The sequence below is a fragment of the Symphodus melops genome (genome assembly GCF_947650265.1).
Source record: "Symphodus melops genome assembly, chromosome: 8".
Lineage (NCBI taxonomy): Eukaryota > Metazoa > Chordata > Actinopteri > Labriformes > Labridae > Symphodus > Symphodus melops.
Genome location: NC_136698.1, coordinates 12,901,625 through 12,918,265, shown reverse-complemented (window position 1 = coordinate 12,918,265; position 16,641 = coordinate 12,901,625). Strand labels below are relative to the sequence as shown.

Below are 16,641 nucleotides of genomic sequence, written 5' to 3'. Positions count from 1 at the left end.
AACACATTGTTGACTGTATTGTATAGGTCTGTCCATAGCCTTTTATAATGACTGTGTGTGGAGTCTTTAACCTTTAAGAAGTGGGTCAGTGTAGGATTAGCCAGGCCATCACAGCTCATAAGGAGTCAATGGATGCTAAACCCTGCTATTCTATTCTGAGCTTTAACTGTGCAGCCTAAAGAAGACCACTTATTGTTCAACATACAGGGGTCAATTACATCAAATGTCCATGATAGTTCATAGTGGTATACTGTAATTCAGAGTCCAACAGCAGGCTGAAGATTAAGTGGCATAACGCCAAGAGAACAGCAAAGTGAAAGACTGGAGCAGAGCATGCCACCACACATGGATGCAACCATTAAAAATCAGCCAATATTAATTTCTGAGCTCTTCCTCAGTGAAAACATTACTGTTCTGTTGTTTAAAAATATTAACCCCATTGTTGTTGCATCATTTTATAGAAATATGCTGCACATTTTGTGTTCTAACCAGTGATGTTCAAATTAAATGCCTGCATGAGAATAGTTATTTGAAAGCCATGCAAAGTAGACATAAGCAATATGTAGTATTTGTCTGCTTAACCTTGACAATGTTTTTGTTTCAAAGTCAAACTTAAAAATCTGATATGTCTCAAAGAATTTTTTTGTACACTGTAAGACACTTGTACTGCAAAATAACCTTTGAGAAAATATCCATCCTTTTTATTGCATGCTTTTGTGTACCTGTACGGGTGGTGTGGATAAACAGGCCAGCTTGCAGACATGTGATTGGTCAGTTAGCTGAGGAGAGGTGGTGGTAATTCACACTGACAGTGAGCTTCTTCAGTTAATCAGTGTGACACATACACACAGAGACGCACATATTCATCATAGACAGTCCATTGAAGAGCCGGGCAGAAGAATCACCTGCAATTGAACATTTCTACGACACAGACAGTACAGACGGTGATTGAGAAGGTGAGCTGGAACTTTTGTCTTGTTGATATCCAGGATATGACTAAATTACTACTTTTTTTTTTTAAATCCTAAAACGAAAATAAAATCCTGAACCAGCAGTCTTTAACTCAAACCTGAATTTAACTAGAAAAATGCATTACACTTGTATTGTACTTTACAGTTACAAGATTCATAAACCACCCTACACCAGTGATGGAATCAGTGACACAAAGCTAAAACATCAGTTTGGTTTCCTTAGCTGACAATAGCAAGTATTCAGTGAACAACTTTTTTTATGGCAAACTTGTGAAAAAAATAATAGGACTTTATTGATCTTTTTGTGGTTATTAATTGAAATAGCAACTGCAGCAAATAAGTGATAACAAAATGTCAAAATGGACAAGTGGATTCAGTGTCCCATAAACCTCACCTTCTCTCAGTGCAGTAGGTATATAGGTCCCCTGTCCCAGACCTTTGAGCAGCCTGGCTCAGATCCAATTAATCCTGCTGACTGACCTGTCATGACTTCATTAACAGACATTCTTAACATTAACCTCAGGGCCTCTGGCTGTCTAACGAGTCTGCAATTAGGACACAGACATGTTTCAGTTTTTTAATTGAGGACATAGGATGTATAATTTCGTCAAAAAGTGTCAATTAATTATAAATGAAGATTCAAACCAAAAGAGCAAAAGTCTGTCTGTCCTCCTCTATGTGCATGTTTTCTCCTGGCAGTGTCGAGGTTAAGGGAAGCTGGGATCTGAGGATTAGTCTTACTCCTCATTAGACAGCTAGTCAGGACAGATGGCAAGCTGTACCAGCACTGATTGATTGTAAAGTGGTGTTTCATCAAAAAGGCCAAACGAAAAACACTCACACCAATATATATTGGCTGTGAATTTTTCACATTAGCAATTCTAAATAACAAAAGACTTCATTTGACTCTTCTTTTGGCACAAATCTGAGCTCACCCTGGCACTGTTTCTCCCTCTGGGGGTTTTGTTTTTAGAGCAATGTCAGGACCAAGGCCTGTAGTTCTGAGCGGCCCCTCTGGAGCAGGGAAGAGCACTCTGATGAAGAGGCTGATCAACGACCACGAAGGAGTCTTCGGTTTCAGCGTGTCACGTACGTTTGTGTGCCATATGGTTTTGGCTTCCATTGCCAAAACATTGTGTTGGAGGAGGACACAAGTCGTACTCAGTGTCTCAACTTGATGGTCTCATTCACTACTATCAAAAAATAAAAAAATATTCATTATTTGGCAGTACCTTAAATATTGAAGTATTTCCTCAATCCCTGTTGGGTTTTAATAATTGAATCTCCTCTTCACAGACACAACAAGGAACCCTCGACCAGGAGAGGAAAATGGCAAAGGTACGGTTGTTCCAGCTCAGAGCAAGCTTGTTGGTGACTTTCTTTAAAACCTACACAATGATATCATTTTGCAGACCTGCACTTGGATTTAAATGTTTGTTTCTGAGCCTTAGCCTTTTCTATATCCTTAACCTCCTCCCCCTGCCTGCCCTAACAATAATGCCAACAACACTTCTTACTCCCAAGTGACTGACATGTTCGGCTCCCCTGGTTTTAAAGGGATAAACCTCTCTTTGTGCCTTTTTTGCTTTCTCCATAGGGCTGAACAAGCTCCCCTTGCTTCTGGGGGCTACTTTACTGCCCGTAGCAGACGTCTTTTCCTCTGAGGACTTAGAAATGACAAGCCCAATTTCGTGTCCAAACGAATCAAAAACACCAGATAAAGGTGACCTCCGTGTGAATCCTGATTACAGGCAAAGGGATGGGGGTTACTTTCATCATCCAAGCACGCTCTTATTGGAGAAAAGTAAAGACAAAGAAAAAGATCTAAGGAATCAGGATCAGACACTGTGGAGTAAAAAGCTGTTGAAAATAGCCCCCTGTGATGCCTCAGTAGTGACCTCCCTACTTACAGTCCTGTGAAGTTGTGCGTCCAAAAAAAAAAACTTACCCCCTTCCCAATGTAGCTTATAGAGCATGTTGATTTGCAAACAACCAATAGCATCAGAAGAGTAAAGTTTGTAACTTTGTGTCTGTGTAATTTGATAGAAAACTTGGGAAACCACTCCAGAGACAGTCTGTCTTTTGTAAGCAGCTCAAGGGCTTTCCATCTTTATCCATGCCAACAATGTTGAAGAGTTATTAATTTGACATATGACCCGTAAAACGAAAGTGGATTTGGTTCACAAAATTGTATTTTTGTCTTGTTTAACTTTCCCAAACTGTTTTAAAGTAATTCTGCTTTTTTCAAGCTTATTATTGATTTTTTCTTTTTCTTTTTTTTTTTTTTACAGCAAAGTCATTTCCTATCCAGCTTTTCTCCTCCGATTGTAACTCTGAGTCTAAGCAGACTGTTATTTTGTCATGCATAATGATCGTGTTCTATCGCAGTGCCCATTAGTGGTGGTGGTTGTAGTAACGCGTTTGTCTCCAAAACTCAGCGGATTTTGATCCCCAGAGGTTTTGATGTGTGAAGATTTAAGCCTATGACTCTGATATGGACACAAATAATGTGTACTGTGCCAGTTACACTAATGACATTATTAGAAAGTAGCTGATAAAACACACACGTCTTATAGTTCATACTTCCTTAGAGAAGGACTGTGTACTGGGTTTTTTCTTTTTATATAAATTCAATACAAAGTTACAAATTTAGCTCTGAGAGGAACGGAGTGATTTGCTCTGCATACTGTAAAAACAGACAGTCTGTCTTTAAACTGAAGTGAGCGCTCCTTTGATTTAATTCCACTGTGGATGTTTCAGACTATCACTTCACCACGAGAGAGGCCATGCAGGAGGGAATTGAGAACGGAGACTTCATAGAAAACGCTGAGTTTTCTGGAAACCTTTATGGAACAAGGTAAATATTCAGGTCTCTGCAACCTGATTTAAATCACATGATCAAGAGCACAATGAGAAAAAAACCCACATGTGATCTTGATGCAAAATCATTTTGTACATTTTGTGTCTATTTATGAGATTGTTTTTTCATTGTAATTATTTTTGTCAGAACTTGATATTTATGGTTGAGCTTATTTTATTAGATTTTTTCTTGCTCTGAGTACCATTTCAGTGTTTTCCCTCTTGTAATAAAAATTGGAAAAAAACAAGCTGAGCTTGAGTTAAATTACAATCAACCCTAAATAACTGTCACTGGTAGTGATCAAACTTCATTCAATAGAAATGCAGCCTCAGGCCTCTTAGAAGAGAGCACCCTCAGGCTTAGCTACAGAGATCAACAGGATATAAAACATTCAGGTCACAGATGGAGCTTTAACAGCGTTACGTCAAAAAGAGCAGCGCTGCGGCTTGGCACCCTGAGTGTTACGTGTAATCTCTTCCTCTTTTTCTGTGGATTACACACACACACACACCCACACACACACACACACACACACACACACACGCACACGCACACACACTAAAGGACAGGACTGAGCAGCTTAGATCAATGCAGCGATCCTCTTACCTAGGTCCCTATCTTATAGTGAGAAACACATTATTACAAGTGTACAACACTCATTGTGAAGAATATGTGCATATTTGTTTTGGTAATGTCATAATGCTTCAATTCTTTAGTAAAGCAGCCATAGAAGACGTGCAGGCCAAGAACCTTATTTGCATCTTAGATGTAGACATTCAGGGTGTGAGAAGGATTAAAGAGACCGACCTGAACCCCATCTACATCTCCATCCAGCCTCCCTCCATGGAAATCTTGGTAATTATTACCATATCCATCTTTTTTACTGGGACAGACAATAAATTGCACACAATCAAGTAAACATGCCAGATTGCAAGACACATTTAAATATTACCATGTGATATATTGGAGAAGCAGTTGACCAAGAGAGCTTCGTGTTTCTTGTCTTTCTTAGGAGAAACGCCTGAGAGACAGGCAGACGGAGACAGAGGAGAGCCTACAGAAACGCCTGGAGGCAGCACGCATCGACATGGAGCTCAGTGAGTTTTTCAGCAATCCTTCTAAGTCATGACGCTAAGACATAGACATCTCACTAAAGCTGATTCACTGTTTGTTTGGCTTTTTTTTTTTAGGTAAGGAGCCAGGAGTGTTCGATATTGTAATCATCAATGATGATTTAGAAAGAGCTTACGAGGAGCTGAAAGATATCCTCAATGAAGTGAGTAAGACCATGAAACCATCCTTGCTCATTTTTAATGAAGCTGTTGGAGAGACAATTCTTCCTCACATTTTTTTTTCTTTTACAGGAAATCCAAAAAGTTCAGGAGGCCCAATCTTAAAAAGGATAAAGACACATAATCTTCTTCTGCTGGAGAACCAGAACTTTGGACTCTGGTCTATGTTACTCCACCTTCACTGAGTCATCTGGTTTGTTCTTTACCCTCACATGGTCAGAGGTTTGGCTCGGGGCAGTTACATGCTCCATGCTGCTCAGATAGAAAAGAGGGATTGTTGTTGTTAACAGAAAAGGAGGGGGGGGGGGGAGTATTTGGGGTTGTGTTAGATTTAGCCTAAACAATGGTTGATATATGTATGAAAATCCTGACACAGCTGTCTCAGCTACACTTTGACAGGAAAAACAAACAAACAAACAAACATGGTGCAACGGCAGAATTCCGCACAAACTTTGGTTTTGACAACCCAAAGTTTGACACTTGTTTTTCCGACAAGTGAAGAGTCTCACCCGTTTCATGGACCTCAAAATAGTTTCTCTTGTTTTTGTTTTGTTGAACAAAAATACAGTAGAGATCATTTTCTCAAAGTCAAATGTATTCTGTGATTCATCTGTACGTTTAGTTTTCTAAATTATTAATATTTCTCACATGAACAACATCTTTGATACAATCATCAGATACATTACATTTTAACAAGACACATGTATGATTGACTGTATTTAAATCAGATTAAATAAATGATGTACTTTGGAACTATTTAATGTCTCTTTTTATTCTCCTAATCATTCCAATTTGAAGTATAACACATTTCAAAAAAAGTCTTTATGCTAATTGATTTCCCAGAGCTTTAAGGCAAAACATGGCACATTTAAGTATTTATAATAAATAACTCGCTATATGTACGTTATTACTATGAAGAAGAATAGCAGTGTCACTCTTTTCACTTCAAGGCTAAATCTGTCCGTCTGTTACTGAGGAGAAAGCAACAGTTTCTTAGGTCACTAAAATCAAAGTATTGCAACTGATGTGTTCACTGCTCAGGCTAAACCTTTCAAAGCCAATGCACAACAGATGCGGCACACTCTCATGTACAAGCTAATCAATAAATAAACAAAAACTCATTAAGACGGATCAACTTTTCAAAATCAGACGATACTCAAATCATTTTAACAAGAGTCGAGCAATACAGGAAACATTCATGTGCTGCTGAAAAGAAACCTCTGCAGTGAGTCCTTACTGGAAGAAGGGACCTTGAAGCTTGGTGTGGACCTGGTCCCGCTTCTCCTCCTTTTGCTTGAGGTAATCTTTGAGCTTGTCTGTGGAGAAACACACTTTGGAGGGTCGGGCTTTGTGTGGGATCCGATGGGCACGGAGCCATGGGTTCTGGAGACACTCTGCTGCAGTGGGTCTCCCCCTATATCAATGTTAGAACGCACTATTAATATCATAACAAATTCTACTTCTCTAATAATCTTTGGAGTAGATGAAAAGAATGAAATGTGTTTTAATTTTCTCTACATCAGGTGCATTCATGTAGATCACATTTGAAACTCACCAAGATTTATTATTCAGGCTGCTTTTCATGAAGTTCAAGGCTCCTTCGGACAGACCAGGGTAACACCGTCCAAACTGGATCTTCCCTTTCTTGATGTTTTTGTCTTGATCCCAGCTGTGCTCTGCATCAAATGGGCTGTCAGCGCTCAACCTTGTTAGCAAAAGGGAAAAAAACAACATACACTTAACAAAATCAAAGACAAAAATATCACTTAGGTATTTTTCTACTATTCAATATTTCAGAAATACATTTAAATCCTTCATATTGTTAACATTTTATCATCCAAACACTGAACCACAAATATCTCACTCAGGCAGAACTAATCTAATCATTATATTAATGATACTTTCTTGATATATAAAGAAACGAAAACTGACATAATTCCATCTTTATAATCATTCACTTGTTATCTAGTTAATACTATCAACCTTGAGAAGAGTGAAATATTTTTATTTCAATCCATAAACACGTTTAGATACTTTCACAAACCACCAAGTCAAGTTTTTTTTTTATAAATCTGTTTTTCTTCACTTACATGATGAACGACAGGACTCCTATGGCCCATATATCGGTCTCAGGCCCGACACCCTGACCTTCCAGGATTTCCGGAGCTTTAGGGAGTACAATATAAACTGACAAAACAGACAGACAAAGGACACCATTCATAAAATGTTGTGCTGTTACTGGCAAACCACACTCAGTTACATGCACAATAAAAATAAAGTGATTTAAAGAATAACTAAAAAATGGACTTGGGTTTGTTAGGCTATGGTTTAGGGTCTGCTGAGGTAGATGGAATTAGGTTGAGTTATTTCCATCCATCAATCCGTCCTCCATTAGTGTGTACCTTTGCTGCGGCAGTCTGTTGGGGGTCATGACAGTCAAAGGTTTAGTAAATTAGAAGAATCAGGCATTACTTTGTTTTTCATTAAAAACACACCGGTACCTTTGTTGTCTGACAAGCCGTGAATATGCTCGATTTGAAGAGGTTGGCCCGGTGTGAAGGACTGAGCTGAGCCTAAGTCAACTATCTTCAGATGGTTACCATCATCCACCAGCATGTTGTCAGACTTCAGGTCCAGGTGGATGACTCGACGGCTGTGAAGGTAGTCGACTGCACTCAGAATCTGAACCAGCAGCTCTGCGACTTGAGTCTCTGAATACAGATCTCTGAGAGAGCAAACACAGAAAGAAAGATCCTTTAAGTACAGGACGTAAGAGACCACATTATATTTTGTGAGGGATCAACACAAATGGGTAGGTTGCACTAAAACAACCTTTTGACAAACCTCTGAATTAGAGAAAACCTAACAATAGAGGGTATAAACTGCATTTATCAGTTACAGTGAGTGTCCATTTTCATCGTCTCTGTATTTTGCAACCACAGATCAATTGAACTAGATGTATTTTTTTGAAAGAAATGATTTGATAAATGTGTTTACATAACAACAATAGCTCTAGTGGAGTAACTAGAGTATCTCTGAAATGATTTGGTAATTTTTTCACCGGGATTGGTTTTCTAAAGAGACTCTTATCACGAGTATTAAAAGAATAATAATAATAGTAATTCAGAGATTTTTAACTTAATAGCTTTTAATTCTCTGACAGAGTACTTCATGATGTTTGCAGTGGACTCATCCACAATCTGCTCATAAGATTGTGAAGACTTTGTAAAGAGATTTTGTGGTAGATCTTCTGCTTGAGCTCAAAGTATCACACGGACAGGCACACTCACCTGCCCACAAACAGCAGCCTCATCTCGCTTGGCAAAAAAGAATAACACATGCAAAACCAAACCAAAAGTTTTTTTTTTTTTTTTTTTTGTCCACAACGATTGCTCAATGATGTCTCTTTGTTGAAAACGTCAAAGATGTGTTCTAATTTTGCGCATATGTTTCTGAAGCCTCCCTGTACCTTGCTGACAGACTGTAGAGCAGCTCCTTGCCGGGACACAGCTCCTCCACCAACACCAGGTATCGGGAGGTGATGTACGCTGTGTGCAGCTGCACCAGATGGGGGTGATGCAGCCTCTTCAGCAGCTGATATTCCCGTAGGACCAATTGTCTCTGCTCGGCCTGGTAAGGAGTGATCTTGGCAGCAAACACTTGGCTGGTCTCAGAATCCCTGCACAGGGTTATGACGCTGAAACGACCTCTGGGAGAGAAGATCAACAGAAGATGAAGAGGAACAGTAAAAAGGCAATACTTTGCGGCAATTTTGGAAACACGGAAAAATCCCACCCATGTGTCAAATATATTCAGAAGTAGAAAAAATATTATGTTCATGAGAGAATTTATAAATGCTTTTCTTCTACTTAAAAACTTACCTGTTGATCTCAGAGAGGAAATTGTAGTTCTTGTGCTTCGGTTCAACCGCCTTTGACCCCAATGACTCAGTCTGGATCAGAGGAATGTGAGTCTCTATACAACAGAATAAATGAAGAAAAAAGCTCTCTAACCATCCACGTGCTGTAGATCTGAATTTTAAATAAACCAAATCAATAAGGCAATTTCCTGTTACATTTACAAAGCTTGGTCTCATATTCATATAAATATAAAATGTATACAAAAAAACAACACATTAGATCACTCTTTTGAAATGGCAAAAAATGCACATGTAAGTGTTCCCCTGCCTTCAGGGTGTGTAGCCATAACAACAGGTGCTGAAGCATCACTGAAGGGTCCTGCTCCTGTCTTGGTGATACATCCCATCCTGAATACGTAAGAAACTCCTCTGGGTAAGTCCTTCACCACGTAGCAGCTGTCAGTCACATCCTCTGACAAAACTGTCCATTCCCCTCCTGACAACAAGGCACATGACACTGTTAGCAGTGAAGGTTCCACTCGTTGCACACACACTTTTAGTTGTTTCAAACAACAATCATACTGACTGTTGGTAATAAAAGAATCTTATAGCCTTGAGTATTAAACCTTAAACAAGTCTTAAACGTGAACTTCTTACACTTTGTACTGCAGCACTGATAACCTACATAGTGCTATTTGAAAGTGGTAAAAACTTTCTTAGCTCATCTCAATACCGACCAATATGAGTCCAACATTTAAAATGCTGAACTTTTTAAAAAAGAGCAAAACTCAAAAATGTATGGAAAAATGCCAAACATCAAGATCCCAATTAACACAAAACATCACTTTAATAACCATGCTGGTGAACTCACCATCTGTACAGTACTGAACACAGTAAGTGACACGGTCATGAGACTGGACAGGTTTCCAAACCAGCAGGACTCCCCCTCCATCTAACTGGAATACTTCAGCCTTGTTTGGACGGACTGGCAGGTCTGGAAATTATTAGTTATTTTAAGACAAACATCCAAAACAGAAATATAATAAAGTAAATAATTTAACTTATTCTCTACCTTTCGACTTTATGAATGCAGGTATTTTTAAAGAAGGCAGGAGTTTGGAGGCCCTCTTTTTTGGACTCGGTAGAGAACTGTGCCTTTCAGGGGGGATGGGAGCTGATCCTTTGACTATAGGCCCTGTTAAAGAAGACAAACAGCAAAAGACAAAGAGGTCACAAAATAAAGTCACTGTCAAAGTGACAAGCCTTAGGTTAGGTAGAGCAAAGAAATCATTCCTTTTTCCTGATATCTATAAAACATATTTACATTTTTTCCCCCCATAACAATGTTCCTCTAGTGATATTTGTCTGCCAAATGACAAAATAAAATCAGCACAGATTCGATTTGCTCACCTTTACTCACATCCTCTTTACTAGAAGACCTTGAAAACAGCTTGGTCAGACTGGAGGCTGAAGCTCTCATTTTCTTCCTTAGAGACATGGTGGGAGTATCTGGCTTCATGATCTCTCCTAGTGTGGGTCCTAACACCGTGTTATCCAGCTGGGAGTATGAATGGCCAGTCCAGGACTGCCTGCGGAAGAGCTTTAGCAGTCCCAGCTTTGGTGACTTTCCCGTCGTTGGCCTGGCTTCTAGGGCTGGAGCAGATGCATGCCTCTGGAGGCCATGGCCTTCCTTTTTGTCCCTGGCTCTGGGAGGCCTCTCTGGAGCCTGGAGGGAAGAGAGACTTGGACTTGGACTAGCTGTTAGCAGTGTCCCCGACTGGGCTCTGCTGTTTGTTGATAAGTTAGGGTTGGAGCGGGTTCGGTTTCGGGGCGGTGCCTGAGGTACAGAGCTTCTAGGTTTAACTTCTCGGAAGGAGCATGGGGATGGTGGAATGAGAGGCTCGCCCTGATCATCATACCCATCGCTTTCTCCTGATCTGTATCTGCCTATGAGATAACCATGACTCAGGTCGTCATGGGAGCCGTCTCGACTTGAAGATTCAGAGCCACCATGCTCCAAAATCAATGACTCAGCAAGAGACCCCTGGGAGCCAGCAAGTGTGTCCCCCTCTGTCTGCTCCTGACTCAGCCTTAGACTCCTTCTGCCTCCAGCAAAGAAGCTTGAGGGGGCCGAAGTTCCACCCACCATGCAAGTTCCAGAAGCTTGTAATGGAGCAACAGATCCTCTTCTTCTTGCAGGGCGGTGAGGACTCAGGACGGTCAACAGGTTTCGCCCTGACACGTCCTTATCAGTTGAATCTTCCTTCAGACTCTGAGAGCCTTCCCCCTCAGCAGACTTTGCGCGTGAGGGTGAGCTCGGGGATCGACGAGAAGACTCATCAAGAGACCTGCTCCTCCTGTGAGGTGGTACATTGGTGTGGGCAAGGCCGACGCCGCTGTCAAAGGAACTGGACTTTTGCATTGTGGTTTGGATAGAAGCCCGTCTCTGACCACGGTTGGTCTCTGTGTCGTCTTCCACATATTCAATAAGAGGCTCATTGAGACGTCCTGAGAGGCTTCTCCGCAGTGGTTTACGGCCTCTTTCCTGCTTTTTCGCCTGGAATTTGTCCCGCAACGTCATGTGTCTGGCAGACATGGGGGAAAGCTGATGAGAGGTATTGTAGAAAGTACTTCGAATGAGGCTGCCACGGGGGATGCGACCTCCGTCACTCCCTGAGCCCTCATCCCCATCAGACAAGTAAAGAGATTGGCTACTGTCTTTACTGAACCTACGCTCCCTCTGAGGTGTCTGTTGGCAAGACACATCCGATGACGCAACTGACTGCCTGCTCATACTCCGCTCTAGTACACTCCTTCTTCCCAGCATCTCTCCATCCTCTTCCTCCCCCAGCGTCACTTCCTCTTCTTCCTCTGGATCGAGGTAAGGTTTGGCAAAAGGCTCAGGGATCCGTGCTCTCTCTGTTAAAGGATCATAGTCCTCCTCCGTTTCTTCCTCCTCCTCAGTCTGGCTGTAGTGCTGGAAACAGTCCCAGGAGTCAGCTTCGTCGTACTCTGAGGAGGAGCCGCTGCTCATGGAGGAGCTGCTGTGATCCTGAGGCTCACGAGGCACAGTGACCGCAGTGTCTCTGAGAGGAGCGTCCAGCAGATCAGGGATGGGCCTCAATGTGAGAACTGACCCGATGCAAGTCAAAGAGCGCTGGGAGAATAGAATTAGAATTACTGATGAGGACAGATTAAGACTTATTTCTTGTCTTTAATGGAAAATATATGTTGTCAAAAGTACTACATACTGGTCAGCTCTTCCTTTTCCGGAGATTGAGTTTTCAACAAATGATGCAGAGGTTGCTTACCTGCCATTTCCTTTTAGACATGAAGACTTTCAATATCTTTGTGTTGATTTCATCAGTATCTTCACCTGCATGTTCATCCTGGACACAGTATTTTTAGGATTTGAATATTGAAACATTTTTCTGAGTGAGAGGACAGCAGCACGTTTGATAACAGCACCATTTGTGAAGTAACTCCTCTCACCTGGAACCATTCATGGCTCAAGCACTCAAAGGCAGAAGGTCGTTTCCTAAGTAAAGGAACATTTGGCGAGGTCAGACATGATATATGGGGAGTATTGGAAATATTTTTGATTCAACTGATAATCAAGTGTGGGTTTATAGTTTGAATGACGTGCTGGAATGTCAACAAAAAAGAATCATGAATGAAGCAGCCGAGTGAAAGTGCATTGTCTGAGCAGCTCTCAGACAATTCCCTTGTTATTTTCTACTCAACCTGTTTTTCTCTGCTGAGCCCTTTGAGATCACGTTACACATTTTCACTCACATTTTGTCAGTGAGGATTCAAAATCAGCTGGGAGAGGCTTCAGCACAAATACACAAACACACTTTTAAAATATTTATACTTGATGATGTTGCAGCTTTGTGTGTGATCGAATGTGGCAGCGTGTGTGATAAACAAGGAGGTTTTCCTACTCTGGATCCGGCTGAAGCAGCATGTAGAGAAAGTTTTGGGCCTCGGGGCTCCTATTGGTGACATCAGGAGCATCCCAGTTTAGGGTCCCTTCACCCACCCTCAGCAGTGTAGAGCGGTCAGTCTCACCCGTAAAAGGGCATCGACCCACCAGACTGCCGAGGCAAATACAGAGCTTGATTTAGACACGCAGGAGTATTGTTTATGAACCATGTATTAAATGTATTTTTTTTCAGTGATACATACCATATATATGCTAAAACACCCACAGACCTGGCAAACAGAACAAGAGAATCATTACAAATCCCTTTGACTTAGATAAAAGGTCATTCTCTGTCGTGGGTTGGGAGTTAAACTCACCAAATATCAGTGGCCGCAGTGACCGGTTCTTGGTGAACAATCTCAGGAGCAACAAATTCTGGTGTACCGATCACACTGTATTGGTGTCTGGATGTGTCTATTTCTTGAGAGAAGCCAAAGTCGCAGATCTTGATTTCATCTCTGGGTGGATACACCATGAGGATATTATCAGGCTGAAATGATTAAAAGATGAAACATGTGAAGAACTGCATCAACAATAAAAGCAGGGTCAATAACGTCAGGCTGATCAGGCAAAGAAGCTCACTTTAATGTCCAGATGCAAAATGTTCATGCTGTGAATGTGACCAACTCCTTCAAGGATTTGCTGGATGTATAACTGGACCTGAAACAACATGTAGAATATTAGCATAACTTCAATCATTAACCCTTAAGAATGTTTGTGAGACATTATTTATGAAATAAATAAGCTTGTACCTCTTTCTCGGACACTGATCCTTTCAGTAACAAATGGTCCAGAAGTCCATGAGAACAGCATCTGGAAATGTTGTTAAAGAACGCCGAACTGAATCGAACCCATACGTTTTTCCACCATGATAGAAAACAACTAATTAAATCCTGTTAACTGGAAGGATACATTTCTGTGATGAGCACAAGTGTGCGTCTGGTGCAAAAGAAATCCAGCAAGCAGGCCACTCTGGGGTGAGCCAGGCGGGACAGCAAGTCCCTCTCCTGGAAGGCCCTGGTCCGAGTGCTGCTGCGCAGAGGCAGAAACTTGGCGGCAAACACGTCACCTGTCCTTCTGTGGACTACACGCTTTAATACACCGAAGGTTCCCCTATAAAAAGAGATTATCTTCATCATCTTCAAAGGGCTCATGGGCACGCGGGACTACACCAACATAAAGTAAGGGCTCACCTCCCAATTTCCTCATGGACATCATAGACAGAGAATAATTTCCTTCTCCTCCCCAGCTCCACCTCTCTCTCCTGACGCTCCAGTGGACCTGCAGACAGTAAAAGAATGGAAACACTCCTTGGACTGCAACCAATCAAAATATTTGTTTACTTCCCTTACAATAACGTGAATTTCTAATATGCATTCAATTTAAGCTACACTGACCAGCAGTAAAGTTCGATAAATAAATCACGTCTATAGAACTTAACTAATAAAGCATAGCAGCATTGATGATGTCCCACCTTCTTCCACTGTCAGCTGAGCCTCACACGAGGCATGGCCAGAGTCATTGTAGGCAAAGCAGGTGTAGATACCACTGTCCTCACCCTCAGGGCACATTATGGTCACTGAACAGCGGGCGCCGTGCTGTACTATCTCCACATTCTCATTGGCTGCAAGTTCCTCTTCATCCTCCAGTCACATAAGGACAGTACATTCTTCATCAGGACATCAGTCAGGTTTAAACATTCATGTCCTGTACGTATTAAACATGTTTGTCCTCAAAACAATACAATACCCTCCTGTTCCCTCTGGGATTTGTTAAGAGGGTGATTTTATTATTTGTCACTCTCAGAGGAGGCAGTGCAAAAGTAAACAATTCAGTATTTTACATAAGAAAAATTATTAACTAGGAAAAAGAAAGAAACTTCACTTGAACAGGGAGGTGTATTTTCTATCTGTTCATGTACAGCTTCTTTTCCGCCTTGTGTAATCATGATCAATTTAAAACGTATTAATATAAAAGCTACTTGTGTGGTACAAATGAGACATTTTGTGATATCGTAACCAACCCAAGATCACCTTTCAATCCACTCTTCCTGTCAAGACTACATATTTACATTGCTCCTACCTTGTACCACTGTATCGTAGGAGTAGGTCTTCCTGTGATGATGGCAGTAAATGTAGCTGGTTTGCCCGGCTCTACACAAACATCTTCACAGGATACCTGGATGGAGGCTGGAGCTGGATAGGACATCAGATCAGTTAGTAATCAAATAAAGTTTGATTAAAGTCATACAGAGTCAAGAACACCACCTGTCATTTCCTGCATTGACTCTGAGATGAAGATCTCTTCCTCTTCTTCCTCTATGTAATACATTGGCTGCTGCTGCTGTGCCTGATCCATTGCTGTTGTGGTAGGAACAGCCTCCTCTGTGCTATATTCAGCCCTGTGGAAAAATAGAAAAGGAGAAGGAACTTTTATCATAAACTACACATCAGCCAGCAGAAACAGCTTTTCAATCTATCCAGAAACATCTTTTCTGATAACAATCATTGGTGATCTCACCAATCTTAAACAAGGCAGGTGAAGAGAGCTAACCAGTATTAAACTTACTGTTCACTTTGTTCAGGGGGGAAGAGCATCTTAGCAATAGAGGTTGGGCTGAAATCAGTCTGTAACCACTTCTTAACAAAGGCAGTGGACCAGCCCTCTGAGTCTGCATCTGTGAAAGCCAAAAGGATACAGAGCAGGACTTTATGGGAAAGGGGATTTTAAGGAGTATGTTCTCTATTTTGAAGTAAACAGAATCATTGGAAAAGGAAAAGTGATAAAGTACATTACCTTTACATACCAGGAGCAGTCATATTACATTTCTTACCTCTGTACTTGAAGGTTTAACCCCATTAACCCAACACAACAACAGGATAAGAGCGTGCGCCCTCTCCCTGCATGTTGGTGAAGGAGACACCTGTCCAGCACATGACCATCTCGTGTTCGTAGAAGTGAAGAGTTAGCTAGGCATGCGTTGGCAGTAGGAGAAACGGAAATGTTTTGTGGTTATTTGTTATCATGACAATGATGACTTACATGGAATCGTCCATGTGAGGAATCTCCTGCTTTAGGGCTAGTCAAGGGAAGATGGAAAAACATGAAGGTTAAGGACAATGGAAGTGCAAATATGAGATGCAGAGATGCAGATGTCATACCCCCCCCCCCCAATAAAAAATAAAAATAATGAAGATAACTTATCTAACACCAACAGTAAATAATTATTTAATTTGGCTGAATTGTACTCTTATATTCTCGTAGTGATGGTGACTAGATAACATACAGTTGTAAAAGCCCCGCATAAAATGGACAGTCATAGCGATGTAAGTTTACAGCACATCAGGGTTTGCCTGGCTTTTTGTTCCTCATTAAAGAATAACTGAGGTAAATGATTGTCAGTTCACATTGATATTTCTCTGTTGAAAGTGGAAATGTGAAGAAACACACAAACATGTCAAACACTAAAATGTATCAACGTCTTCTACAGATGAAGATGCATGGAGTGCAGTATGGTTTCTATGTTGGATGTTAGCCTCAAGATCCTGCTGAATTATGGTACTGGACAGCTGTTAGTTAAGAGTTACAGTTGGGTTATCCAGGATTAGAAAATTTTGTTTCTCTCATGACTCAACATGTGTCAAACTTTGAATTATACACAGAGAAGTGCTTTA

At 41.1% G+C, this 16,641-nt stretch overlaps 2 protein-coding genes across 12 annotated transcripts in view; one reads left to right on the top strand and one right to left on the bottom strand.

The window, feature by feature from the left end:
* The first annotated feature begins 842 nt into the window (after positions 1-842).
* Positions 843-5,879, top strand: guk1b (guanylate kinase 1b). Of its 2 annotated transcripts, XM_079350627.1 has the most exons (9): positions 843-956; positions 1,947-2,060; positions 2,268-2,309; positions 2,569-2,694; positions 3,732-3,828; positions 4,548-4,686; positions 4,844-4,928; positions 5,022-5,107; positions 5,196-5,879. In XM_079350627.1, the coding sequence occupies exons 2-9, from the start codon at positions 1,949-1,951 to the stop codon at positions 5,226-5,228; spliced, it is 720 nt and encodes a 239-aa protein (XP_079206753.1). In that variant the 5' UTR covers positions 843-956; positions 1,947-1,948; the 3' UTR covers positions 5,229-5,879. The 2 variants fall into 2 exon arrangements, with proteins under 2 accessions (XP_079206753.1, XP_079206754.1); XM_079350628.1 differs by lacking the exon at positions 2,569-2,694.
* The window catches only part of obscna (obscurin, cytoskeletal calmodulin and titin-interacting RhoGEF a), a 42,078-nt gene continuing 30,562 nt past the window's right edge, over positions 5,126-16,641 (bottom strand). For 7 of the 10 annotated variants that reach the window (XM_079350617.1, XM_079350616.1, XM_079350614.1 and 4 more), the window contains 25 exons: positions 15,536-15,644; positions 15,235-15,368; positions 15,050-15,162; positions 14,442-14,610; positions 14,161-14,248; positions 13,880-14,080; positions 13,720-13,780; positions 13,550-13,627; positions 13,285-13,457; positions 13,171-13,197; positions 12,927-13,079; positions 12,475-12,520; positions 12,294-12,371; positions 10,393-12,139; positions 10,055-10,177; positions 9,854-9,976; positions 9,311-9,478; positions 9,005-9,098; positions 8,593-8,832; positions 7,625-7,848; positions 7,526-7,540; positions 7,214-7,310; positions 6,679-6,828; positions 6,361-6,537; positions 5,126-5,375 (listed from right to left, as the gene is read on the bottom strand). In XM_079350617.1, coding sequence (XP_079206743.1) covers positions 5,291-5,375; positions 6,361-6,537; positions 6,679-6,828; positions 7,214-7,310; positions 7,526-7,540; positions 7,625-7,848; positions 8,593-8,832; positions 9,005-9,098; positions 9,311-9,478; positions 9,854-9,976; positions 10,055-10,177; positions 10,393-12,139; positions 12,294-12,371; positions 12,475-12,520; positions 12,927-13,079; positions 13,171-13,197; positions 13,285-13,457; positions 13,550-13,627; positions 13,720-13,780; positions 13,880-14,080; positions 14,161-14,248; positions 14,442-14,610; positions 15,050-15,162; positions 15,235-15,368; positions 15,536-15,644 — 4,673 coding nt within the window. In that variant the 3' untranslated portion in view covers positions 5,126-5,290. The remainder of the gene's footprint in view (positions 5,376-6,360; positions 6,538-6,678; positions 6,829-7,213; positions 7,311-7,525; positions 7,541-7,624; positions 7,849-8,592; positions 8,833-9,004; positions 9,099-9,310; positions 9,479-9,853; positions 9,977-10,054; positions 10,178-10,392; positions 12,140-12,293; positions 12,372-12,474; positions 12,521-12,926; positions 13,080-13,170; positions 13,198-13,284; positions 13,458-13,549; positions 13,628-13,719; positions 13,781-13,879; positions 14,081-14,160; positions 14,249-14,441; positions 14,611-15,049; positions 15,163-15,234; positions 15,369-15,535; positions 15,645-16,641) is intronic. The other 3 variants (XM_079350620.1, XM_079350619.1, XM_079350622.1) reach the window with 3 other exon arrangements.